The 26,922-nt window shown below is 48.8% G+C and overlaps 1 protein-coding gene across 4 annotated transcripts in view; it reads left to right on the plus strand.

The window, feature by feature from the left end:
- The first annotated feature begins 1,829 nt into the window (after positions 1-1,829).
- eml4 (EMAP like 4) overlaps positions 1,830-26,922 on the plus strand; it is a 50,557-nt gene continuing 25,464 nt past the window's right edge. The window contains exon 1 of one of the 4 annotated variants that reach the window (XM_076985770.1): positions 1,830-2,197. In XM_076985770.1, the coding sequence (XP_076841885.1) occupies positions 2,173-2,197 (25 nt within the window). In that variant the 5' untranslated portion in view covers positions 1,830-2,172. Of the gene's footprint in view, positions 2,198-22,470; positions 22,832-26,922 lie in introns of those variants that run through there. The other 3 variants (XM_076985769.1, XM_076985768.1, XM_076985772.1) reach the window with 3 other exon arrangements.

Consider the following 26,922-nt stretch of genomic DNA (forward strand, 5'->3'; position numbering starts at 1 on the left):
TGTTTTCCACAGGGCTCCATGTAAGTACCCTTGTTTTCCACAGGGCTCCGTGTAAGTACCCTTGTTTTCCACAGGGCTCCGTGTAAGTACCCTTGTTTTCCTATGGCACCGTGTAAGTACCCTTGTTTTCCTATGACACCGTGTAAGTACCCTTGTTTTCCACAGGGCTCCGTGTAAGTACCCTTGTTTTCCACAGGGCTCTGTGTAAGTACCCTTGTTTTCCACAGGGCTCCGTGTAAGTTCCCTGTTCACACAGCTGCTGTTGTTCCTGTCGGTGCGGCATGTGTGTTTTGTTTTTGCATTAGACATTTTCCTTGTAGAAAATAACCCCAGAGAAATTATGTTTGAAATGAAATTGTGACAAGGTCTGAAGAAAGGGCGGGTTTTGCTTTTCTTAGCCAAGTCTTTTTGTAAACATTTATCTGAAGTTTTTGTCACGTCTGTTCTTCCATATTAGAATATATCTGTGTCTTCTTGCACTCAAATTCAAAACATGTGAATGATGGTCTTTGCCAAAGCATCTAGAAGCAGTCACTGACACACTCTGTCAGTGCTTCAAGAAAGGAGAAATACATTCAGAACACATTACAGACAACACAGCATTGTCTGATGTACTTTACAGAGACAATTTTCTCTCGCAGGGCTTATGGCCAATGACCTCTTTTTTGTATTAGACTTTATCTGGGTCTGGAAAATCTGCCCATAATCTTAAAGCACACAAGTGGTTTATGATAATCCAATCACATACACATTTACAGATGAGGAAGTCATCGCCTTGGCTTCAAACGTGCGTAACCGTCCGAGGTGAATAAGTCACAGTCCTCCTGTAGGACAGCACGTCGTTTTGGACGTGTCATCAAAGTTCTGTCAGGCTGGGCCCGTGTCTGGACGCAGGGAGACAAGAGTGCTCATCCTCGAGGGCAGAAGAAGAAGAAGGAGGGCTTTGTCCGTTTGGCGGAGCCGTCCTCTGGGCCAAGGCACCCGGGCGAGGGGTCGCGCACTGCCAGGAAGTCGGAGAGAAAGAGGCGGGGTCAGAGGTTGGGAAACACAGACGGACTCCATAGCCGTCTGCTGACGATGCAGTTTGAGCAGAGATGCGACCCTTTCTCTCTCTCTCTCTCTCTCGGGTGACTGATAACTAGCAGTGCAGTACCAGGGAACAGTCTGGACTGTGTGCGGGCTCAATGGGACCACTGAGCCTCCACAATGACGCCCCACACTCCTGGTGATTCGCCGCTCTCTGATCAGCGCACTGGAGAGCATAAGCATGTGTCTCTCGACTCCACGCACAGACCCTGCCTGTTCAGCCGGCACAATGGCTGTAAACTTTGGCATTTCACTGGTGCCTTTCAAAAGCCTCTGCCACGTTGTCTCCATGTGCGTCCATTCACTACACGAGGTTGCTGGACACGATGGCGACCTGGTGGAATTGTGCAATGAAGTAGCTGTGAAATCCACATTGATTCTACCTTCACACGGTTCCTATCTGCTCATGATGAGAACGCAGTGGTGAACTCGGCGAACTCTACATCACTTTTGTTTCCCTGGTCCATCACTTCACCGTCTGCCAACACCAGCAGGGCGCACCGGTGCTACACATGTCTATGTCACGTAAAAGCCAACTGAAATTAAGAAACCTTTTTTCACAACGCGTGCCCACATAACGACACGCTTCTTTGTTTTGTTTTGTTTTTTGTTTTTTTTGGTCTTAACGTCCGGGATGGCCCTGTAGGTGACGCTGAACCCACAGCTACAGCTGGCGAGGCCGTGCGAGGAGAAACGCTTGAAATAATAACAGAGAGACACAGGCAGTCTCAGCCAGTCAGCGCTGCATTCTAGGGGAAGCGTGTCCTGCCAAAGCAGGCGGAGTCGGAAACGCGGAGGCCGAACTCTCCCCCCTCGCCTTGACGGAGCTTCTCGGAGCTCACACAGCACCGAGCGCCCCACAGATCCACTGCGTGGTCCGGACGGAGAATCACCGCGACTCGCTCGTCTCCCCCCCACCGAGGTTTCGGCGGATTAAACGCAGGTGTCGCCGCGATATCCCCCTCCCTACGTTAGACTAGCTAAGGCCCGCGGTCTTCACCTTCTTCTCGAGGCTCCACCAGATACCACCAGCCCGTCGCTCCAGGAACATCTCCCCGGCGCCTGCTTTTGGTATTTGCCGCAGAAATGGACGGTTTCGCCGGCAGTTTAGGTGAGTGTGTCCTCCAGCTGAAACGTGTTGTGTGCTGGGGCTACTATTAATAGACACCTTGTGTGGATTTAGAATCGCAATGCTGGTGGACGCAGTGCGCGGCGTATACACGTGTCAACCGTGCATTCAGGAGAAGTGAGCATTAAATACCCGGTCGTGTTTTTATTTAGAGCCAGCTGACATCTGGCCGTCGAAGTGTTGCGGCGTGGGCCGGTTTCTTTCATGCACCGTTTAATTTCAGCTCCTACACACAGGTCCGATTCGCAAGATATTGGGTTACGCCGCCTCCACGGTACATTTGGGTCGCCTGCGGTGACCCGTTGCGTTGATGAATAGATATGAATCCTATAAGGGTTCGTTTGTCGGACCTGGTTTGGGCTGAGGGGATCCGCGGATCGCGCTTTAGTTTATTTCTGCAGCAGGCCAGCCGAGCGCGTGCGCTGAGACCCGTGCGCGTGCGGACGTGCTCGGCAGGCTCGCGCTTTGGTCGGTTCCGTTGAGGTGCCGTCAGCGAGTGTCATTGACGTGTATCGCGTGCAGTGTGGGCACAACCGGGAGGCGTTGGAGTAGCTGGCAGTTATACGAGAGAATGAACCGTAAAACGCATCGGTTCTGAATCGCTGCTTGAACAAAGACGACAGCGCTGTACAGTACAGCCTCCAGCAGACCCGACAGGCAGAGGTCTTTAAAATCATTACAGACCACCCTGCGTTTTGAATCAATGCAAGACTCGTAGTTTTTGCTTTATTATGTTGCTGATAGCCTCATTTCATCCTTTCTGTAAAAGTGGGCCATCTGGCACATTTGTTGCACAGTGGGACTCTGGCCCCAGAACACTGGCTGTTGAACATTGTAGATCGAAATATCTGGCCTGTGCGGTATTTCTGTAGGCATCACAGACCTGCACATCAGCGGAGAGCAGTGGTCGTTACATAATTAAATTTCACCCCGGTTGCCTGGTTATGTTCAGAGGCGGGTTTGCGCATGCTGATGGTTTCCCTAAATCCAAGTTGCCGTGGAGATGTCTTACTGGCCATCAGGCCTACCTTGAATCACGGAGTGTGTGTGTGGGTGTGTGCGTAAGCGTGTGTGTGTGTGCATATGCGTGTGTATGTGTAGGGTGCTCTATTCCGTGTCCTACATTGTTTCAAAAAGTGCTGGTCCAGTGATAAAAGCTCTCTCTCTCTCTCTCTCTCTCTCTCTCTCTCTCTCTCTCTCTCTCTCTCTCTCTCTCTCTCTCTCTCTCTCTCTCTCTCTCAGTACCACCTTGTTAGCATAGTAGTCTCTGTTTTGCATGACAACTCTTTCAAGACCTCGTTTACCAGCGGGTTGCAGATGAGCTCTGTAGTTCATGTGCTGGGAGGCCAAGCGTGAAGGTACTGGTGACAGTGGTGGACCGGGCCAAGCGTGAAGGTACTGGTGACGGTGGTGGACCGGGCCAAGCGTGAAGGTACTGGTGACAGTGGTGGACCGGGCCAAGCGTGAAGGTACTGGTGACGGTGGTGGACCGGGCCAAGCGTGAAGGTACTGGTGACGGTGGTGGACCGGGCCAAGCGTGAAGGTACTGGTGACGGTGGTGGACCGGGCCAAGCGTGAAGGAACTGGTGACGGTGGTGGACCGGGCCAAGCGTGAAGGTACTGGTGACGGTGGTGGACCGGGCCAAGCGTGAAGGTACTGGTGACGGTGGTGGACCGGGCCAAGCGTGAAGGTACTGGTGACGGTGGTGGACCGGGCCAAGCGTGAAGGTACTGGTGACGGTGGTGGACCGGGCCAAGCGTGAAGGTACTGGTGACGGTGGTGGACCGGGCCAAGCGTGAAGGTACTGTGCCTGGTGGGCGGAAGCTCTGACGCACAGCAAAACCAGTTCTGGGAAAGATTTTAGTGCAGAAAAGCCGCAAGTGTGACAGACAGGAACCCACTGTGGTGTCATCCACACGCAGCCTCGAGCATCAGTGTGTGTGTGTGTGTGTGTGTGTGTGTGTGTGTGTGTGTCTGTGTGTGTGTGTGTTTGCATGCGTAAATATGTGCATGCAGGTACTTGTGTGTGTGACATTCAGACTCGTAATCTCAGGGGTTCAGGGAGTGGAGTAAAAGTCAGAGGAGGAGAGCTGCTCTGCTGTGCTGTGCTCTGCTGTGCATATCACTGTGCTTTATTTCATACATAGTAACCATGCAACACATGTAAAAGGCACCTGTGAACTAAATGGGAATAAATAGGATGTCCCAGATTACCTGTGATTCCTTGACAGGTTCATTTAGTGAAGCCCTTCCATACATGCATTAATCTGCAACAAAAATGGACCAGTCTTAATTGATGATTTATATTTTAAAGGTCCAAATTATTATTATTATTATTATTATTATTATTATTATTATTATTATTATTATCTCACAGCATTAAGATAAGAAAGTTCTTTATTAGTCCTACACTGGTGAAATCCACAACGCGGAATGCCATTTTCGTGTTCGTTCATGCCCATTTTAGTAAGCAGAAATTATAAAACCACCGCATGACGAACAGTGTAAAGTTTCCTTAACATAACATCGGAAACTACTTTTAAAATTGGGGTGATGAAGAAAAGACATTTAAAGGAGCTACTACTAACACGCACGTGCTGCTCTGTTGATGGAGCTATTACGTCATGTTCGGGCGGCGGTGAAAAGCAAACACGACGTCACGATTCTGTTTTGCTGCCGTTTTGAAACGCTTTCGTTTCAAGCGTTCGTGCGTAGCGGTTGCACTGCTACGATAAGCCATGAATGATTCCCCGAGTTTTACACGGCACCTCGTTGTCGGGTCGCTGTCTAAAACAATCCCACTCACGCGTATGCTGTTGGACGAGGATTTTTGTTTTAGCTGCGGTGTTTTTTAGCTTTCGGCGGGTGCGGCCATCTTGCTTTGTATCAACACGGCGCTGCACGTTATGCTAATCGATGCATTTAAGTAATTGGTTTTGTCGTTTGCGTTGATGAGTCACCCCAGGCCAAACTTCCCAGTCAACATGTCCATGCGGGCCCCACATGGGTTTGAAATGGGCTGGCACATGGGCCCTTTTTGGGCAACCCAGCTGGGGCCCACAAAGATTTGTCCATCGGCTCCACATGGGCCCCATGTGTGTTAGCCCATGTGGGCCAATATTGGGGTCAATGTGGGCCTCAGGTGGGCCCCGTATGAGCAATGATTCACTGGCCCTACATGGGCCCCATGTGTGTTAGCCCATGTGGGCCAATATTGGGGTCAATGTGGGCCTCAGGTGGGCCCCGTATGAGCAATGATTCACTGGCCCTACATGGGCCCCTTGTTTGTGTGTGATAATGATGGGGCCAGTGTGGGCAACAAGTAGGGCCCTTATGGTTAACTGCAGACACCCGCTTCAGCCCCATTAGGGGCCCATGGGCAAATCTTTATAGGGCCCATATGGGTTATGCAAAGGGGGCTCAAATATCAGCCCATCACTCACTAGAATGTCAGCTTGCATCACACATTTGGAGCACAATTACTATAATGCTAACTTGTGTCATCCAATGTGGGTCCCTATGGAGTCATGGAGGGCTTCAGGTGACGTCTCTGCTGTACATACCTAATGCAATATTCAGTTGCTTTTCTTACTTTGCAAAACTGTTGTATAAGAGCACAGCACTAAAGACTGTATTATCATAAGTAATTTCAATCAGAGATGAGCTGTTTATAATAATACTTACATTTAAATGACGACAAATGCTTGATCAATCCTAATAAAAATGTTTTATTGAAAACGACAACTCATTAACAATTTTAACCATAAATGTCCATAAAACATTTGTTAAGAGTCTTTAGAATCCTTTACTGTGTGTTGCTGAGTTGTGTAGTTTCACATCTTGTAGAGAGAGAGAGAGAGAGAGAGAGAGAGAGAAGAGGGGAGGGAGAGACAGACAACAGTATTAATTAAAGCACACAACAGTAACACTGCAGATTATCTAAACCACTTTTATCAATGATAAACATCCTTCTCTGTGAATCTAAAACATGGTAAAGCATAAAAATCCTGTTTGTACTATTGAATTAGCTCACTAGGCCTGTTTAATGGGCATGCATTTTCTGCACCACCTGGGTCCTGACCATAATACACTGTACAGAACTCTATGAAGGCTCTTGCCAGCTTCTAGTTTGCACAGGATAATAAAATCCTGACCAGTACTCCTTCAAATATACTATACAATTCATTCATTTGAGCTGCTGCAGTTACTCAAAATTTCCAAAGACACTGATGTCTAACACTTTAATCACCTCTTGGGGGAGATTTTACAAATGCCAAGTGATGTGTTTACAAGTTAGGTGTACATAAAACATTTAAAAACTCCAATATAGGAGCTGTCAGGGTTTTGGAAAGTAAAAATGACAATGATTTTCACATGCCTTCATAGTCACATTATCACAAACGTGTAACTCACTATTGATTACTTACATCTGTTCTGCGTTGCTTTTTTGAAAGTCTCTCTGCGCTCTCAGTGCACAGTTTCCATCATGGTCACGAGCATTGGTAAACCACTTTGAGACAGCTCTCTCAACATCTTCTTTAGTTAATTCTGAAGATAAGCATTTTGTTTTAGGGCACCTACAAAACAAAATTTAAAATTCAGATAGAATAAACTGAGGCAAAAACAACCACCACATGTTACTTTACAGAGCACCAAAACGAGAAAACCGCTATCTAACTTAGACCCATTACAAGAATGATTAGTAGCTGTTTATCCATAAGACAATACTCTTTTCTGCTATACTCAAGGTTTTCTATGGTAGGTTAGGACTACGATCATTTGTTTTTCCCCTCATACTGGGATTAATACTACACAGCTCTACCTTAGAAATGCAGTCATTTGTATTTGGTATATTTAATGCCTGTTCTGTTCAGGACATGACTTACTATTAACTGTAAAGGTTTATCACTTAATTAATAACTAACAGGACAATTATCTTTTCTACCAAAACGTTAAGCAAACATTCTCTAAACCTAAGCTGAGCCTGAGCACGGCGCTGTATGACACGGAATCCCTGAGCCTCATCAGTTGAGCTTCATCATACTCAACTGGCGGAGAACCAACAACTTACGTTCGCCACACCAGCCCCCCCCCCCCCCCCCCCCCCCACTCGACAACTTACGTTCGCCGCCACACCCCCCCCCCACTCCACAACTTACGTTCGCCGCCACACCCCCCCCCCCCCCGCTCCACAACTTACGTTCGCTCCCCCCCCCCCCCCCCCCCCCCCCGTTCGACAACTTACACACAGTGTCCTGGTTTTCCCAAACAAAAATATGGTCACCCTAGTTTAACTCACTATCTTAGGTTAGCTAGCCTAGCAACATCGAAATTTGCACTTATGTCTTAGCTGATCTAGGAAAATTAATTAACTAAATCTAGGTGGGTTACGTCGAAAATGTGTAAACATTGACATTTTAAACACTATATTTCCCCCCACAGATTATTCCTCTTAGCCATAACAAATGAACGGCTTGCGTTCTACCTTTCAACAAGCTAGCTAGCTAACGTAGCTAGGTTTGAATTAAATATAACGTCAGGCATTATATCCTCAGATATTTTTCTTTCTTTCATTGTATATTTGTTCTTTTACACATTGATAACCAAATTAGAGAAACTGGATAAAAAGTAAATTTCTTACCTCAGTGAATGATATCTCCAACGGATATAAAAATTCGCTTTCAGTCAGGCCAGGCGGGAGACCGTTTAGTCTTTCGTTGGGGGCGGGGGCGCACGAGAGGAGGCGAGGCAATGGTTTATTCCATGCATCTGAAGCAGGTTCATTAACTTTGTTAATATTTTGAATGAATTTTAGTTATTATAACTGCTTCACAAATTAAACTATATCAACATGCAATTTATTTGTGTGCCAGAGAAATATCCAGTTCTTCCATCATTTGCTTGAGCTGAGGTATAAAATCGTGTACTATGTAAAAATGTCTGTTTTGTAAATGGTATTTAAAAGTCCGTTTTTAAAATATTAGGTTATTTAAAAATCAGGCCCACGTGGGTCCCAACTATAACCCAACTGGGGCCGGGATTTATAACCCCAATGGGGCCCACAAATGTAACTCAACTGGGGCCCGAATAGAACCCTTAAAAAAGCCCACTCTAAGCCCATGCCCAGATAAAACCCATACTGCCCAGTTAAATCCCATGTGGGGCCCATGTGGACATGTTGGCTGGGTTACGATCTGAAAACCAACAGTACGTTGCCGTGGGTCATTTAATGGGCCCTACAGGTGTAATATAAGCTTTGTTTCTGTTGTGTACTGTAATCCCCATAGTGTGTGTGTGTGGGGGGGGGGGTCAGCTCAGGTCAGGTGGTTTCCTGTATGGTCTCTAGCGTACGCCTTGACTTAACTTGTGGATCTTGGTCTGAGATCCCAGATTGGGATGTGTTCGCATGCCGTGCAGTGCATTGTGGTCTAGATGCCCTCCAGCCTGTGATGCGGAGAAACCTGTGCATTACCCTGACCCACCCCGGTGCCTAGCAGCAAAACGGCCCTGCCTGCCGTCGTGTGTGGGCCACCGTACCCCCTCCCACCACTCCACCCGCCCCCCACCCATGCCCCCTCCAGCACCCGCGCTTCTCCACCACGTCTGTGCTTGTTTTCGTCTTGCAGCCCTATAGCAGCAAACACGCAGTCTCGCAAGCTCACTGTACACACTTCAAATGAAACCCATCTGCAGCGGTTAGAGCAAACTCCTCGGTTTGCAGTCAGGTTTCGAGCAGGCCTTTGAACTCCGCGGGTGTCGGCTGCAGGCAAAGGTTTGGCGCCCCGCCTTGTGGGCTGACTGGACCCACTCCGTCTTAATGTTCAGTGCACGTACCACCCCAACTAATCGGGGACATCAACTACATCTCCCAACATAAAGGTTCCTTCTGGATCGCTCGGCCCGAGGTGTGTCCACTTTTCTGCGAGAGGGAGACCCCGAAAGGACAGAGGGCAGCCGAGTTTGTTGACGAGCGTGCAGCTCGAAATACTCCAGCAATCCCTGGTGTCAAAAATGTCTCGGCGTGAAAGATTTCTGAGGAAACTGACAACTTCTGAGGCTTATGGGTTTTCTGTGGTGTAACACATGCGTGACATTTTTCTGTGTGTAAAGAAAACAATAAGCCGTTTAGTGATGTCGGGGCAAGAGGGAACATTTTGAAAGTGCTCACAAACTTTTAAGGGAAGCCCCTGTCTAAGGGAATTATGATTTATAGTGTAAATGCACACGCTTTCTTCATCGCACTTGGTGTAGAATGATAAACGAACCCCTCTGCTTACTGCCTGGTGTTTCTGGAGCAGCGGCGGACAGAGCAGACATCTCGGCATTATCTCACAGCTTTTGATGGCTTGTTTTCTTGTGCCGATAATCTGAGGGAGCGGGCAGCTCCGTCTTTTGGCTAGCGGCCGGCACGCGCACGGGGGGCACTTGGACCGCCGGCCATCCAAGTCCCTCTCCGCTAGACTGCGTTAGGTAAGATAATCCAAGGATCAGCTTACAGATCTCTTTTGGTGAAAGAAGAGACGAGAGGGAGAGGGAGAGGAGGAAAGACAGAGAAGGGAAAAATGTGGAGAGGGATGCACATGTGTTTGAACACTTCCAGATGCAGGAATGCTGTCTCCAAACTGTGCATTCCTTAACCCATTTTTCCCTCATAACAATGGATTACATTACATTTGGGATAAAGGGAGAAATGTGTGTGTGTGTGTGTGTGTGTGTGTGTGTGTGTGCACGAACGTGGGTGAGTGCCTGGGTCCTCGGGTGCATGTGGGTACGGGTGTCGGAACATGCATGTGTGTGTGATGTCTGTCTGTTATGTCTCCATTGCACACGAAAGCATTTGTATGTATGTATGTCTTGTTTATGCACATCTGCTTAGTGTGTGCATGTGCGCACGTGTGTATGTCTGCTGTGTGTGTGTGTGTGTGTATGTGGAGACTGTCACTCAAGCTCTGCCAGTGTGTGCTGATGGCTCCTCTCTCTATTGGTCAGGGCACACATTTGTCAGCAGGAAGACACGGGCTCCACAGTGGGTGTGGTCACACAGTGGGTGTGGTCCCTCCCTCCACAGTGGGTGTGGTCACACAGTGGGTGTGGTCCCTCCCTCCACAGCTGCAAATACTGTGGGGCTGTCCGTCACTCTGCGGATGTGTACGTGTGTAAGGCGCAGGCTGGGAACGACTGGTGGGGAGTGAGTGTACACACACTTCACGTCACTGCAGCTGAGGTCTAGAGTCTTGTACTGCCATTTTCCCAGAAGCCCCAGCCTGAAGCCTAATATTGAGAATTCCCCTCAAAGCTTTTGTGGAATTCTGCTGGTGTACAGAGGGAGAAGTCTAGACTGTGTGAAAACACTGGGTTAAGCTGTGTTATATGAGTGTTATTAAACCACACCATGGCCGGCGTAGTGGTGTCAGCATAAGACGTTTGTAAATGAAGAGTGAGAGATGAACTCATGACATCATGAGTTATGGCCCAGCCTCTGTGTGCACTAAGCTGCTCTTTGAATGCCTTGCAGACCCACTGACATACTGAACCACAAATGTGTGTGTGTGTGTGTGTGTGTGTGTGTGTGTGTGTGTGTGTGTGTGTGTGTGTGTGTGTGTGTGTGTGTGTGTGTGTGTGTGTGTGTGCGCGTGCGCGCGCGTGTGCATATGTTTTGAGTGTTTGGACTATGGTTTGTGTTTTGAGTGTTTGTTGTGGGTCTGTGTATGTACAAGAATTTGGGCTATGGCCTATAAAAGTGTGTTTGTTTGTGTGTGTGTGTGTAAGCTCAGTTGTTTGGAATGTTCCGAGTGTTTGGGCTATGGTGTGTTTGAACTGTTTTTCGAGTGTTTGGGCTGTGTTGTGCATGTTTGTTTGGGCTATGGCTGTGTGTGTGTGTGTGTGTGTGTGTGTGTGTGTGCGTGCGTGCGTACGTGTGCATACAAGCTCGATTGCTTGGGCTGTGGTGTGCTGGGTAACATTAATGAGTCCAGTTCTTCTGGCAACACAGCATGTGTTGAAATTTTTAACAAGATGGTTAATTTTCAGCGTGCGTGTGTGTGTGTGTGTAAAAGAGTGTGATGTGGAGGCGTCTGTCTGTAAAAGCTGCGGGCAGATGGGGGCCGGCTCTGGGCTTTGATTTGTGCAGTCTTGCAATGCAGGGGCCCATATATGCTCCACAGGGCTGGTGGACCGGCTGTCTGCAGCTCTTCCCAGAGTCCCACTGCTGCCTGCCATGCTCTCGCTCTCTCTCTCTCTCTCTCTCTCTCTCTCTCTCTCTCCTCTCTCTCTCTCTCTCTCTCTCTCTCTCTCTCTCTCTCTCTCTCTCTCTCTCTGTCTCTCTGTGACTGTGTTTGCGAGTAACGTTCCTTGCCGATTTCCTCATAAAAGGCACCCGCGTTTCCTACAGTGCTGTTTAGGGAGTTGCGGCCCAACTCAGACCGAGTCTGGTGTCAATTTCCTTGGCAAACACACGTACTACTCACGAAAGGTTAGGGATATTTGGCTTTTGGGTGAAATTTATGGAAAACATAAAAAGGTCATGCTACAGTGATATTATATCATGCAATAGTGATTTTCTCATCTCAAACAATTTATTGAAGCCAAAGCCAACAGTGGTGGGTTTACCCCAACAAAACATGTTTGTGTCTCAGTAACTTGTCGTACCCTTGAGCATCAATTACAGACGACGTCTCACGCAGCTCACAAGTCGACTTGTGTGTTCTGAGTCGTGGCGTCTCACTCTTCTTGAAGGGCCCTCAGGTCATTGAAGTTCTGGGGTCCAGAGTTACGAGCCTCTACATGGCGACTTTTCTGTGGGATTCACGTCTGGGGAAAGTGCGGGCCGGCCCGTTTCATGTAACCCTGTCTCCAGCATCCCTTTCCTAATGGTGTGACCTCGATGAGATGGAGTAGCGTCGTCCGTGAAGATGAAATAAGGCTTGTGTTGCAAATGCACAATGACTGAATTAATGATGTTATTCGTGTGGGCTATGGGCTTGTCGCTGTGCCATTCACAAAGGGTAGGGCAGTCCTGTATTGACGGGACACACCTGTCCACACGGTAACGCTACAACCACTATCAAAGGCTTGTTTGACACCAATGGCTGATGGAATGGTCTTACATGACACTTGGTTGCCTCTTACCCTCTTAAATGTGCCTGAAGTTGTGTGGCATTCATCACCCGGTTCCGCAGGGCACTGTTCACAATGAAGCGGTCGTCAGTGTGGCATGTGGCCAAAGGACGTCCACTTCTGTGCCTTTATGTGACTCCTCCAGTCTCTCTGAACCTCTATGGCAACCTGCTGATGTCATTCTGTGACACTGTAAGCTCATTGGCCACTCCTGTCTGAGAACATCCTATCTGAAGCCTCGTAATGGCATCGTACTGTTGATCAATTGTTAGGTGTCGTGTTGGTCTCATGACGAGGAGGACTGTTTAAATACCAATTCTAAACAAAACAGGACATTTATTGATTGAATCATGTATTAAACACCTGTTGTCAATTTTGCCATTAAGCTCCTTCTTGCTGTGCTGAAACACTGAACAGTTGGACATGTGAGTTCAAACATTTAAAGATGTCCAGGGTCTTTTGACTTGTAGGGGAGAGTTGTACTCGTTTTAGCGCTAATCGCTACGTGTCTGTTTAAAGAGGGGTATAGCCTTTAACAGAATGATAGTTTTACTTTAACTTACCATTACACACACACACACACACACACACACACACACACACACACACACACACACACACATAATTACTCATTACACACATGTTATTGTGGCTTATTGTTTTGTGGCTTCATGTCATTGGTTTGAAATGATTAAAATTTCAAGAGTTCAAAATGAACTGTAAAATATAGGCTTCCACTGTTTTCACATTTAACCAAAAACACGTGACATTTTCTGTTACTGAAATTTTATTAAATCATTCTCTTTCCAAATGGCCATCTGCGTCCATGTTAAACAGAGACGTTTCAGGTATTTTACTTAGCTACTTCGCTAATACTTCAAAATATCTAGCTTGCAAAAGGAGTTGGAGAGCTGTAACACCGGTTTATGTAGCAAAGGGAAGGCTGGTTTACGCTAACTAGTGGAAAGGCACGGGCTTGGCTACCATTGTTAAATGTTGAAGTTGACTGTGTCGAGTTTGAGCGGTCTTGAGTCTATATGGACACACATGGTGTGAAACCCAGTGCAGCCTGGGTAACTGTGTGGTATGCGAACAAGGAAACTGACACCGGTGCATTCTGGCCTCTGCTTGGACAGAGGAGCCAGACAGTTGAGGAGTATTCACACACCTGGCAACATAACGGGCACAGGAAGTACGTCCTGCTGCTCATGCATGTGCCTGGGCAGAGGAGTCTTGAAAAGAAACGTGAGAACTTCCTCCAGCAGAAGAAGGTGCGCATGCTTACACACACACACACACACACACACACACACACACACACACAATCATACTTCCCCAATGCGCACACGCACACAAACCTACCCATACCCCATTCCTCTTCCACACAAACACACACACACACACACTCTGAATCTAACTTTTGGAGTGAGACAGAAAATATGTCTGGGTCCAGGTTCATAGAAAACTAATGTGGTGATGGGAACTGCTTTGGTGACGGGCTTTCCCAGCCCAAACGTGACCTCCACGTGGGCCATCGCCAGCTCATCAGGTCAGCTTGTGATCTTACACATGTGGCCTGGATTGAGACGTGTGTTGCAATTTGCTAATCCGTTCATTATAAATGTGATGTTGAAGTTGGGGGCCTAGTAGGGACAACATGGAGTGTGTGTGTGTGTGTGTGTGTGTGTGTGTGTGTGTGTGTGTGTGTGTGTGTGTGTGTGTGTGTGTGTACTGAGTTGGGGGGTTTGCTCTCTGTGAGGCTTTCAGACTCTGTGGTAAACAGATGGCGGCCATGTCAGTGTGGCATTTAGTGGATTCACGGTGTTTGTTGAACTGTGTACACTTACTTTAGCACATAACGTGTGCAGCTGCTTATCAAGAGCTGGTTTAACCACTTAAACTGCAGACCTTAAGCCCCACACTTAGTCTTTAGCCATTAAACCTGAGGCATATTGATCGGTATCGTCTGTGAATGATTCAGTAACTGCACAGGGATGTAGTTAAACGTGTGAGGCTGGGTTGTGTGCAGGTCCACGGGGCAGAAAGGGTTAAGGTTCCAGCAGCCGCTGCCGCCATATCTGCTTGTGTGTGTGTGTGTGTGTGTGTGTGTGTGTGTGTGTCTGCGTTCAGTCACGTGTGTTTGTGCAGAGTCATGTCAAACATGCTTACGCAAGTCTACTACAGGTTCGTATATTTAAGTGATGTCACTGATGAAACATGGATGTGTGTGCATTTGAGAAAGAGCTTCGGTGTGTCTGTGTGTGTGTGTGTGTGTGTTGCAAAGAGAGAGAGAGAGCTTTTGTGTGTGTGTAGGTGCGTGTGTGTGAGTTAGAGAGAGAGCTTGTGTGTGTGTGTGTGTGTGTGTGTGTGTGTGTGTGTGTGTGTGTCTAGCACTCAGGGAGTCTGTGCTGCAGTTGTTTATTTTTAGCTGTTCGTCACCTACAAATCACAAATGTGCAGTGTGGCCATTTTCCAGAGCCAAACACCCCCACAGTCTTCTCCTGAAATGTTAACCTTTTACCGCATGCACCAACATATGTACACACACACACACACACGCCGCTGAACGTGTGCACATATGTCTACGGCTTCCTGCTTGCTTGCTTTAACATGGTGCACACACGCACAGTCTGAAGGCAACTGGTTCAGTCCTCAACGTAGGTCACAGAACTGGGACAGTGACGCTGCACAATTCTTATCTGTACTCAAAATGGCATACTGCATACTACTTGTACTGACTGTGGCCAAAATTAGAATGTCAAATACAGTACTGGACCAAAGCAAATGTCTTTAGTATGCCAAAGACACCCGGACATGGTGATATCAACTTGTCTTCCTGTAGCCACGCTTCCTTCCACAACACTGGCAGCTAACCAACCTCCAAATATAAATGTGAATAGATACATTTTCATGGAAATGCTGAATAAAAGTTAAAAGCATAAATATTCTAGCTGGAATTACTGCTGCTGTGATGGTAATCAGAGTGTAAAAATGAGCTAGCTAACTGGCAGCTCATAATAATCTAAAAGTCATTCAGGTAAATCACCTCAGGTTAGCAACTGTTAACATTTCAGCAGCTGTTTGAAGTTTATTTTTTAATTAGATTTTGCTTCAAACTGCAGTCTCCCTCTGGCAGTTTAACCACTCTGAAAAGTAATTGGTCATGCGAATGTAGTGCATAAATATCATAATCAGGAGTATGTAGGTCTATTGTATTGGTACTATGGAAAGTAATCTGCATAGTATGCAGGATACAGTATGTACTAGTGTAGTATACAGTATGTACTAGTGTAGTATGCAGTATATACTAGTGTAGTATGCAGTATACAGTATGTACTACTGTAGTACGCAGTGGTGTTCAGCCCTTGTTTTGTGGTGAGGTGGTGCAGGGTGATGACCTCGTTCGTTAGCAGCAGTGCTGCTTTGTGGAGCAATGACTCCGAGCTTTGACGATCCTCCCCATCAGTGATCCAGGTCTCTCCAGTACGGCAAGTGCTGTAGGGAACTTCTCCACAGTGGCCAACTCCAACTTGGTTATATCCGTAGAGACCAGGTGAGCGGTAGTAAGAGAAGGTTCAAGGTTCCTCTTGTGTTCTTCACCCCCCCGTTGGGACACACACCTGACCTAAGGTTGGTAAAGCTCCAAAGTCATGTGTGCTACAATGATTTTTGGGACAATTTAAGGGGGGAAAAACACAAAGTCAAAGACAAGGCTGCCTTTGTGAAAGCCAGCAGAGTGTTTTCCTGATGGACCCCCCCCCTCCCCCGCTCCATCCACATGCCTCCTTTCCGGGAATCTCCCTCCCCCCTCTCTCCCTCTCTCTTTCTCTCCCTCTCTCTCTCTTTCCCCCTCTCTCTCTTTCTTTCTCTCTTTCGTGTTCCCTCTCTCTCTCTCTCTCTCTCTCTCTCTCTCTCTCTCTCTCTCTCTCTCTCTCCATCTTCATTATTGTTACTTTTCCCCCTACCCCCATTTCTTATAACAAGAGGATAGTTACAGGAATTGGGCAAAAAAAGAGAGAGAGAGAGAGAGAGAGAGAGAGGAGGAGGATGATGAAGACGAGGCTGACTGCAGCTCTTCGGCTCGACGAGTGTCAGCATGTCAGTGTCAGTGCTGAAGTTTAAATTCCCCAGCGGCCTTGCAATGAGATGCCTGCCTGCTGATTCTGTAGGGGTGCAAACCTCTCACTCTTTTTGTGTCTCACCCAAACACACACACGCACACACAGCATTTGATCATGGGGGGTGTGGCAGGGAGAGGGCATCACACGTTGGCATGGCGATGACCCGTGCGCAGTGAGGACTGCCTCTGAGCACAAGATGGCGACACCCTTATCTGCCACCTAGCTGATATTTTTACACACAGCAGGGCTTTATTTGTCTATATATAGAGGGGACGGTGAGTTTCCTGGCAGACGCCGTCATTGTGCCACTGCATGCATGCACACACACACTGGCCCCGCACACACACACTGGCCCCGCACACTGGCCCCGTGCTGCTCACTGGTCCGCATTGCGACAGTTTCCTGCAGTTTTTGCCTTCAGTCTGTGGCTTGGCAGCTGCTATATGACAGTCCGTGAACGTTCAGGTCAAACGTACCGTAATGCATTACACAAAGGGAGTGTGTGTTTGTGCGCACACACACACACACACACACACACACACACACAGCGAAACACACACAGGGCCTATTCAGATTTGCTCTCAGTGTATAGTTTATGAGGTGTACAGGCTAACGTATAATACATGCGTGCTCACACAAACACACACACACACACACACTCGCACAATGGCCACACACCTGTGATTTCGCTCAGGAGGAAGTGTGTTAGAGCACCGGCCTCAGCAGAAAGCTCCATCAAGGGGTTGAAGTTGTGCCAGGGAACTGCGATACAGTTGTGTGTGTGTGTGTACGTGTGCGCACATGTGTGTTTGCGCTCACACGCGTGTGTGTGTGTATGTGTGTGTGTGCTCGAGCTGTGCAGGTGCCAGTTAATACACGAGAACTTGTTCAAACACAAGTCCATCAGGTTTTTTTCTGTCACGGTATAATAATTAGCCCGAGCGCCACATACGTTACGTGGCAAAATGTTTTTGTTTTTTTTTCCCTTCTGCAGCTTAACCACCGACGTCCTCTATCCGTTTACCTTGACGCAATCCCAGAATGCACCAGTGCCGTAGACTCCCTGCACCAAAGCAGGGGTTCGGGGACTTTCCACGAGTGCAGCAGCCACGGCGGTGCGGTTGTGTGGATCGGGTACACGTCTCTCCCCCGGGTCGGAGCATTATCCCTGTTTAGAGGAGTTGTGCTGGGTGTTGGAGACGCAGGTTCATATGTGCCTGACATACAAGCCTGATGAGAATCGCAGGAGCACGTTTGGCTTCCAGCGACTCCGTGCGTAAAGGGCGCGCCGCTCGACTCGGGCCGCAGGAGACCGACGGAACACGGGCGAGCCGCTCCAACTGTGCTTAGTAGCCGACAAACTGCCGTTTTATGAGGTGTTGGTGAAATACCTACGGGGGAGGTGCGGGGCTTTCTCTTTTAAGGGAACAATAAATACTGCCTTCCATTAACACTCGATGACATCAGCAGGTGGGAGCTGCTCGTCGGGGAGAGGGATGTTTAGGTCACTTCCTGTTCGTTGCCATGACGCACTCCTAGCAGCATGAGAGGCGGCAACGGTGTCCGTGGGAACAGATGCAGAGATGTTTCCATCACGCTGCTTTGACGGGACCCGGCAGTTAAATGCGAAAAATCACCGTCCGTTCGTTTTCAGTCCTTGGGAAAGTTTGGGGGGAGGGGGGAGGGGGGGGTGTGGAGGTGTCCTGGTGTTAGGAGGGTCACTCCCATAATGGAGCCAGGGCCTTTGGCAGACGTTAACAGAGACGGCTCCCTAAGGGCAACAGACGTCTCGGATGTGTGCTGATCCAGCATTGGCTTGTCAGCGGGTTTCAAAAAAGTCGTCGAGATAAGCCTGTCGAATTTCCGACGAACTGCAGCTGGATTCGCAAAATGTCAACGACGATAGTGGCTAGGGATTCGCACAAGCGAGCTGTTGACGTCCACCTGTCCTGATTGGCAGTTTCAAGCAGACGTGTGCAGTCAGGGTCTTAACTGCATGTGTGGTGAAATGGTGAACAGGGCGTACTGCACTACTGCAGAACTCTGCGATGCTGGCTGGGTGGAACTACATGAAGGGGTAGTTCTGGGGTGGTGATGGGGTGGTGATGGGGTAGTTCTGGGGTGGTGATGGGGTAGTTCTGGGGTGGTGATGGGGTGGTGATGGGGTAGTGATGGGGTGGTGATGGGGTAGTGATGGGGTGGTGATGGGGTAGTGATGGGGTAGTTCTGGGGTAGTTCTGGGGTGGTGATGGGGTGGTGATGGGGTAGTTCTGGGGTGGTGATGGGGTAGTTCTGGGGTGGTGATGGGGTAGTTCTGGGGTGGTGATGGGGTAGTTCTGGGGTGGTGATGGGGTAGTGATGGGGTGGTGATGGGGTGGTGATGGGGTAGTTCTGGGGTGGTGATGGGGTAGTTCTGGGGTGGTGATGGGGTGGTGATGGGGTAGTTCTGGGGTGGTGATGGGGTAGTGATGGGGTAGTTCTGGGGTAGTTCTGGGGTGGTGATGGGGTGGTGATGGGGTAGTTCTGGGGTGGTGATGGGGTAGTTCTGGGGTGGTGATGGGGTAGTTCTGGGGTAGTTCTGGGGTGGTGATGGGGTAGTTCTGGGGTGGTAATGGTACCTCGCTGATGGAGGGCAGTTCAGGATGTGCGTGTGTGTGCACGTGTGTGTGTGCACGTGTGTGTGTGCACGTGTGTGTGTGCACGTGTGTGTGTGTGTGTGTGTGTGTGTGTGTGTGCGTGTGCACATGCATCTGTGTATTCATCAGCACGTGTCATTCTGAGAGTTGCCGTAGGTGCAGAGACACTAAACCGCATCTTGTATGGTGATGGCAGGAAATGACCAGGAAGTATTTGTGGCGGTGATGAGTTCTCAACATGATTATGCGACAGTTGTTGCTAAACAAGAACCAGACGGTGAATCACTAAGTTATTAAGCACAATTGGTTCTATAGCTCTTGATCTGGACTGGAAAAGAGGCTCTTAATATTTTATGCACCACCAGTTTATTTCGTGCGCACACACACACACACACACACACACACACACACACTAATTTCCCAGTGCCACACCACTGGGGACAGTCCTGCACGATCTGATGTGTATGACTCTGCCACTGGCACCGTGCCATTGAGCCAAGATGGTGGCCGGGCGTTGGGTAACTTTCCTCTTAAACGCTGTGTTAGTCAGAGGAGATTAACAGAGAGTTCTCCGCACCTCACACACGCCCGAACACGTCCCTTCAAAAACCATTAGACAAACACTGTGGCGAGGACGAGAGGGACGGGCGTGATCAAAATAACGTACGAACCGATAAAAGATAACCAAAATAAGATTTAGTAGCGTATTGTTGATTTTGTCGGACTTTGACAGTGCAGTTCTGAGTGCGTGAGAGTGTGTTTGGAGGGGCTGGTACTATGTAGTTAACATGCAGGAATGTGGCTGGTTTTGGAACCCGTCCAACGTGGCGGTTTACGTGACCGTGCTCCGTGTCTTGGTGGTTAAGGCCCGGGGGGGCTTTTGGCACGGGCCTTCAGACGAACCGGGTGGTGGTGTCGCGCGAACGCACCTCGGTTCGAGCGCTCGAGCTCACGTCGAGACTGCAGACGGAACGGGGGATGACCCGTTCTGCTCTTCGCCGGTGCCGAGGTCACGTGTCCCTGCCAGCGCGTGAGCGTGAGCATCACGGCGGCGTGGAGATGAACCGCGTGGCGGGTTAGGCTGCGGTGAGACAGGGTTCTGCAAAGCGTGGTGCAGACGTACATCCTCTTCTCTCTTTCTCTCTCTCCTGTGAGGCCTTCCTGTCCTCTCTCTGAGTCAGTCTCAGTTTTGTCTCTGGAGATGACTGCACTGTGCCCTGCGGTGGTGCCCCCTGTCAGGTGTGACGCGTGCCGTGTGGTGACGTGCTGGTCTCCAGCCCTTACTCCCTGCTGCCCCCTGTTGGGGGCTTTGGAGCATTAGCAGGGCAGGTTCAGCCTCAGGGTGTGTTGAGATAACCGCCCCGTTGGACTCTGTACTTTACGTGGGCTCGAACACAGACTCCACATCTCCTCACTCTGGTGCACATGCCTAATTTATCACACAAACATATTGCTATGTTCTACTGACAAATTTGCTTCATGGACAGTGTGAGTGAGTGTGTGAGCGAGTGTGTGTGTGTGTGTGTGTGTGTGTGCGCTCTGTGTCTCTCCCTACATGTTTGTGTTCCCTTCTTTCCTGCTCCAATGGCCCGTCAGCATTATGAGGTCCAGCAGGCTCACATGCAGGTCACTCTGAACACGCGTGTTAATGATTCACCGTTACAGTATAGCGCAAACACGGACCCGTCACGAGACACGTGACCGCACCGGCCGTCCAGCCCGGGAAACCCAAGAATCCGCACGCTGTCCACTTCAGCTTCACATGCTTCCCGTGGTGACCACCGCATAGGGGAAGGAGACGACCTGCCTCACGGTTGTGTGGGGGACAGTGAGGACGATGGGGACAGTGAGGACAGACTCTCCCCTGTCAAACTACACATGAGCAGCTCACAGTGTCTGAGCATGCCGTGACTTTCTACAGAGTTCCGTATTGGTTTACCTCGGCTGAGAGGTTTTGGTTGAACTGACATCTCTCTCTCTCTCTGTGTGTGTGTGTGTGTGTGTGTGTGTGTGTGTGTGTGTGTGTGTGCACACACTCCCCCTTTTTTTCTCTGGGCAAGTCACTTTTTGTTTTCGTTTTTCTTTCCAAATTGGCAGTGTGTTTAACTGAAAGAATGCTCCTTCTCTCTCTTTTTCCCTCCTCTCCCTCCCTCTCTCCCTCCCCCCCTACTCCCCCCCCCCCTTGTTTTCTGCCCCCCTTGACTAACACGCGCCCTTTTGAAGTACTCTTATTGCCCTGTGCACTTCCCCAGATTAGTTCAAGTACTGCTTGTTTTGGAAGTAAATGTTAACGGACACACAGCTGATGACTCCAGCCTAGCCCTAGGTGTGCATATGTGACCTGACTGTACACACACACACACACACACACACACACACACACACACACACACTTCCAGTGTAATGTATTTGTAGACCAGGAGAGCAGCTACGGCCATTAGAATTACCCGCAGCTGTCAAGCATTACAACGAATGCAGTGCTCACCGCGACGTCTTGGGGTGGATGAGCTTCTGAAATGGGCTCGCAAACTCCCAGAGGCTGGCGTAGCGTTGTTACTGCAATATCGTGTCAGTTAAATCACAACGTTAACGAAAACTAGCAGGTCGCTGCTTTGAAACCGATACACGAGCAGTGCTGATTTTGAAACGACGAGTAGCTCGTCAGCGATGTCCTGAACACGCTTTCCGTAGATAGATGTGCACTGAGATTTCGAGCTGTCATGTTCGAGGTGAACTGACAGAAGTTAATCACTTTCAGATAGTATTGTGTGAAATAGTTATTCTGCCATGAGTTATTGCTAAATGTAACTGAACTAGTTTGACTTGCCAGCACTGGTTTAATGTAACTTAACTGGTTTGTTGAAAATCGAAAGCTGCCATCTTGTTTTATTGGAAGTCTCTTCTTATTCGTGTGAGCTGATCGAGGAATTGGGCTAAACTATCCCATTTTAATTCCTAGTTAAACATGCCCTGAGTTTCTTACAGCATCTGGTGTGTGTGTGTGTGTGTGTGTGTGTGTGTGTGTGTGTGTGTGTGTGTGTGTGTGTGTGTGTGTGTGTGTGTGTGTGTGTGTGTGTGTGTGTGTGTATGTGTGGTAAAGGAGTTTGACACCTCCACGTGGTTTGCTTTTTACTTCTGCATTGCCCCTCCCCCTCTACTAATATCAGAGTAAAACTGCACTCTTTGCTTGTGTGTGTGTGTGTGTGTGTGTGTGTGTGTGGCGGAATGACAGAGGTTGAAGATGTGTGAGTGCAGAGCGTTGGCCACTCCCTGAACCAGCCAAGATTTTCTTTTTTTAACCTTTATCTCCACCTCCCCATCCCACCCCTCCATCTCTCTCTCTCTCTCTCTCTCTCTCTCTCTCTCGCTCACCCGCTCACTCTCGTAGTCTGTGGGCTGTGTGTGCGCGAGCGGACGTGTGTGGAGCTGTGAGAGGAAGAGAGAGGCGGAGAGCAGGGACGGTTAGAGTCCAGTGTGGAACAGGAACCCGAGCGAGGGACGCTTCACAGCGGAGACCAGCAGGACAGAAGGACACAGAGAGACAGGGACAGGAACCTTTGAGATAGAAAGCTCTGCTGAGCTTTGAGAGAAGGGAACGTGCAGCCGTAAGCAGACTGCACACACACACACACACACACACACACACACACACACACACACACATCTGTAAGGAGTATGGAGGACGTTTCATCTTCAACCTGCTGCCCCAATGATGCATCCGTGCTCAGCAACCACCGCGTGGGTAAGGACGAGGTGTGTGTGTGTGTGTGTGTGTGTGTGTGTGTGTGTGTGTGTGTGTGTGTGTGTGTGTGCTGTGGCTTTAGAGGGAAGCCACTTCTGTTCCTCCATTGAAGGTCTGCTGTCGTGCTCTCTCATTCATAGCATACTGCCCTGGGCACTTCTGCTGAAGTCTACCTGTTTGTGTGTGACTGGGCGTCTGTGTGTGTGTGTGTCCTGTGTGCATTTGTACATGTAATTGTCTGTGTGTGTGTGTACACATGGCGTAGTTTGTGGGGCACAACCTGTTTGACTTCCAGTTCAGAGGATATGAAACACACACACACTTCTTTGCACACAGTGGGCTGGTGAGATGGGGGCTGGTGTGTACAGGGTCCTGCACCCAGTTAGGGTGTTGCTTCCTCTCTTTGTAACAGCACCGTGTCTTACGAGGACGGCTGGTCAATGAGTAATCAGTACAGCAAGCTCTGGTGTGTGTGTGTGTGTGTGTGTGTGTGTGTGTGTGTGTGTGTGTGTGTGTGTGTGTGTGTGTGTGTGTGTGTGTGTGTGTGTGTGTGTGTGTGTGTGTGTGTGTGTGTGTGTGTGTGTGTGTGTGTGTGTGTGTGTGTGTGAGATTGTGTTTCTGTGCACAGAATGTAGATTTACTTGTGTGAATTTTGGCGGTAGCGTGTGTGTTTTGCGTTTGGCGCCCATTCGTATGTTGTAAGAAGTCTTGAGGTTAGACCTTAAGTTTGTGAATGATACCGATCAGGTTTGTTCTACATTACTGCTCTCTACTACACTACTGTTTTATCAGCATTCATTTTCTCTTTAATTGTCTTCCCTCTCTCTCTCTCTCTCTCTCTTTCTCTCTCTCTCTCTCTCTCTCTCTCTCTCTCTCTTTCTCTCTCTCACTCTCTCTCTCTCACTCTCACTCTCTCTCTCTCACACACATTCTGAAGTGTTCCCTCCTCTCCTATGCCACACTCTTTAATTAAAAACAAACAAAATACACCCAGGAACAAGGCTGGTAGCTTTGTGGTGAGTGTGTGTGTGTGTGGGAGTGTGTGTGTGTGTGGGAGAGTGAGGATTGTTGATCTTGATCCTGTGCTCGTCACTGGCCGAAACACTAAAAAGGGAAAATCACAAAATTGTAAACATAAATATCACTGGTGTCATGATGGTAAAACTGATAAAATCTCTGGCGTGCCACATAGTAAATACGCAATAAGACTTTAGTCTGTGGTTTCTGAAAGTACTACAGTATCTCTACCATATTGTTGGTACTACAGTACCATAGCCTCGGTACCACAGTATTGGTACTACAGTATCGATACTACAGTATCTACCATAGTGTTGGTACTACAGTATCTGTACCATAGTATCAGTACTACATGATTGGTACTACAGTATCTGTATCACAGTATTGGTACTACAGTATTGATACTACAGTATCTGTACCATAGTGTTGGTACTACAGTATCTGTACCGTAGTATTGGTACTACAGTATCGATAGTACAGTATCTGTACCATAATATTGGTACTACAGTATCCATACTTCAGTATCTGTGCCATTGTGTTGGTACCATAGTATCGGTACTACAGTATCTGTACCATAATATCAGTACTACAGTGTCTGTACCATTGTATCGGTACTGCAGTATTGGCACCATAGAGTCAGTACTGCAGTATTGTGTATTTTAGAGTGTTTGGGGCCAGTATGAGGTTTGCAGTGGTCTGACCACAAGCTGCCAAGATTTATTTCCCTCTGCTGAGCTCTTTTTCTGGCACCTAGCTCTCACACTTTCTCTGTTGTCATCACTCTTTATGGACATGCTGAGAAACATGACATAGGAAAAGTTGCTCACTCACTCACACACACACACACACGCACGCACTTTAAGGTGTCTGTTGTTGACAGTAAGGATTTAATAACATTTGAGTTCCTGAGTTCCTCTGTGTCAGGTGAGGTGCTCCGAAGGAGATTCCCCCGTTCAGAGACACATTTGGCAAATGTGAATGTTAGTGTGTGCGAGTGTGTGCTTGCGTGCACACAAATGTGTTTTCTGCAGTGCTGTTGTACTTTCTGCTGTTGTGTAATGGATTTGTCAATCATGCAGGCCCGAGACGCAGTCGTCGAGGAAACGAGGCACCACCTCCTCCGCAGGCCACAGGCCGTCTCGCTTAAGGCAGACGCGAAGGGCATCTGTAGACGCAGGGGTATTGTGTGCTTGTGTGCAAGCGCGGGCGTGTCAGGGGTCAGGGGGTTGCTAATCCAGCCAATCCAAGGCCTTCTATAACCCCCACTGGCACTCTTCCACTCTTATAGGCCTTCCAGGTTTCTCTCTCTCTGATCTCTGCCGTCTCCATGCGGACCTGTCGCCACATACGTAACGGCCCCTGTGTTAGCAGACTGGAATACGCACTCCAGCTCCCAGCATGCCACTGTGACTCCAGCTCCCAGCATGCCACTGTGACTCCAGCTCCCAGCATGCCACTGTGACATTTAGACACACAGCACACAGACATCACCATTACACAAACATTCACACACATGCAGTTGCGCACGCACACACACTCTTCGATATGTGTACTCAAGACCTACTGATTTCCTGAGCCTCCCGTCCAACCCAGACAGTCAAAACACACACACACACACACACACACACACACACAAACACACACACAAACACACACAAGTCTGGGCTGTCCCTACTTTTAAAAACTAAAGAGCAGCAATTTAAACTAATCTTACTTAAGTACGCAAATAGAGACAGACAGAGACAGATGGAGGGAGGGAGGGAGAGAGAGAGAGAGAGAGAGAGAGAGAGATGGGGGGAGCGAGAGAGTGGTGCAAGCTCCCCTCTGCTTGTCCTTGTTTTGTGTGTGTGTGTGTGTGTGTGTGTGTGAGAGTGTGTGTGTGTGTGTGTGTTCCTTGCTCTGCGATGTAACAGTGAATCATTAACGTCCATTTTCAGAGGCACTTTCTCTTCCTCCTGGTCGTGTGGCTTCTGCTCAGCTGCACAGAAGGAGGCCGTTCAGAACAGAACTTCCTGCTCCACTGAGGACGGCCAAGCGCGTGCTGTGGTGGGGTTCAGCACACCATATGTCCCTCAGTTTGTGCTGTACTACAGTATGTGTGTGTGTGTGTGTGTGTGTGTGTGTGTGTGTGTGTGTGTGTGTGTGTGTGAGCACACTGTGAGCCATCCTGCACACCCGCCAAAGCCACTGTTGACAAAAGTGTCATGGACTCCTAGTGAAAAAATGACACTTGTAAACGGGGCCTCATACCTTTCTTTAACCCTAACGTAATTCATCACGTAGATGATGCAAGAACCTGCTTGTACAGGTCGTGCACAGCATCAGAATGTGTCCTACAGGCCACGTGCACTCTGAGCGGTGCGAGCGCCAGTGTGCGCGGGCCCAGTGACCCTCCAGGAGAACAAACCCGGGTCACTACAGCTCACACATCGCTGTCTATTCATGTTGTCAGGAAGTGGGGTAGGTGTGACATCACTTCCTGTGTGACCACGCTTCTCGAAATGACACGGCCTGTGTCGTGGGACCTTCTCCAGAAAACTTAGATAACTGATTTGGGGTAATAGATTCATACATCCGTTAGATATTATGGCACATTTCATTTCATTAGATTGGTTTATGCTGGTCCCTGCCATAATGGCAGGTGTTTCTGCTCAGGGACTGAAGTCCACATGTAGGCCTACGCCCCGATCTTAGCTCTGGTCTTTTTCCTGTGTGTATACTCTTATCTCTCTCTATATCACACCTTGGCCATCTGCCCAACGCTCAATAAAAGCCATCTTTTGCCTCGGCCTCATGATGTCGTTGGGCTGAAATTCCTCGGTTGCCGTGCCTGTCGGTGCTACGTGAGGTAAGGGCTGCGTGGGGTAGGGCCTCGGTCTGCTGCGTGAGGTAGGGCCTCGGTCTGCTGCGTGAGGTAGGGCCTCGGTCTGCTGCGTGAGGTAGGGCCTCGGTCTGCTGCGTGAGGTAGGTGCTGCGTGAGGTAGGGCCTTGGTCTGCTGCGTGAGGTAGGGCCTTGGTCTGCTGTGTGAGTTGGGTTTTGCTTTTACGAGAGGCTCATTCAGGTCACGCGAGGT

This window comes from Brachyhypopomus gauderio, unplaced genomic scaffold (genome assembly GCF_052324685.1).
Source record: "Brachyhypopomus gauderio isolate BG-103 unplaced genomic scaffold, BGAUD_0.2 sc43, whole genome shotgun sequence".
Taxonomy (NCBI): domain Eukaryota; kingdom Metazoa; phylum Chordata; class Actinopteri; order Gymnotiformes; family Hypopomidae; genus Brachyhypopomus; species Brachyhypopomus gauderio.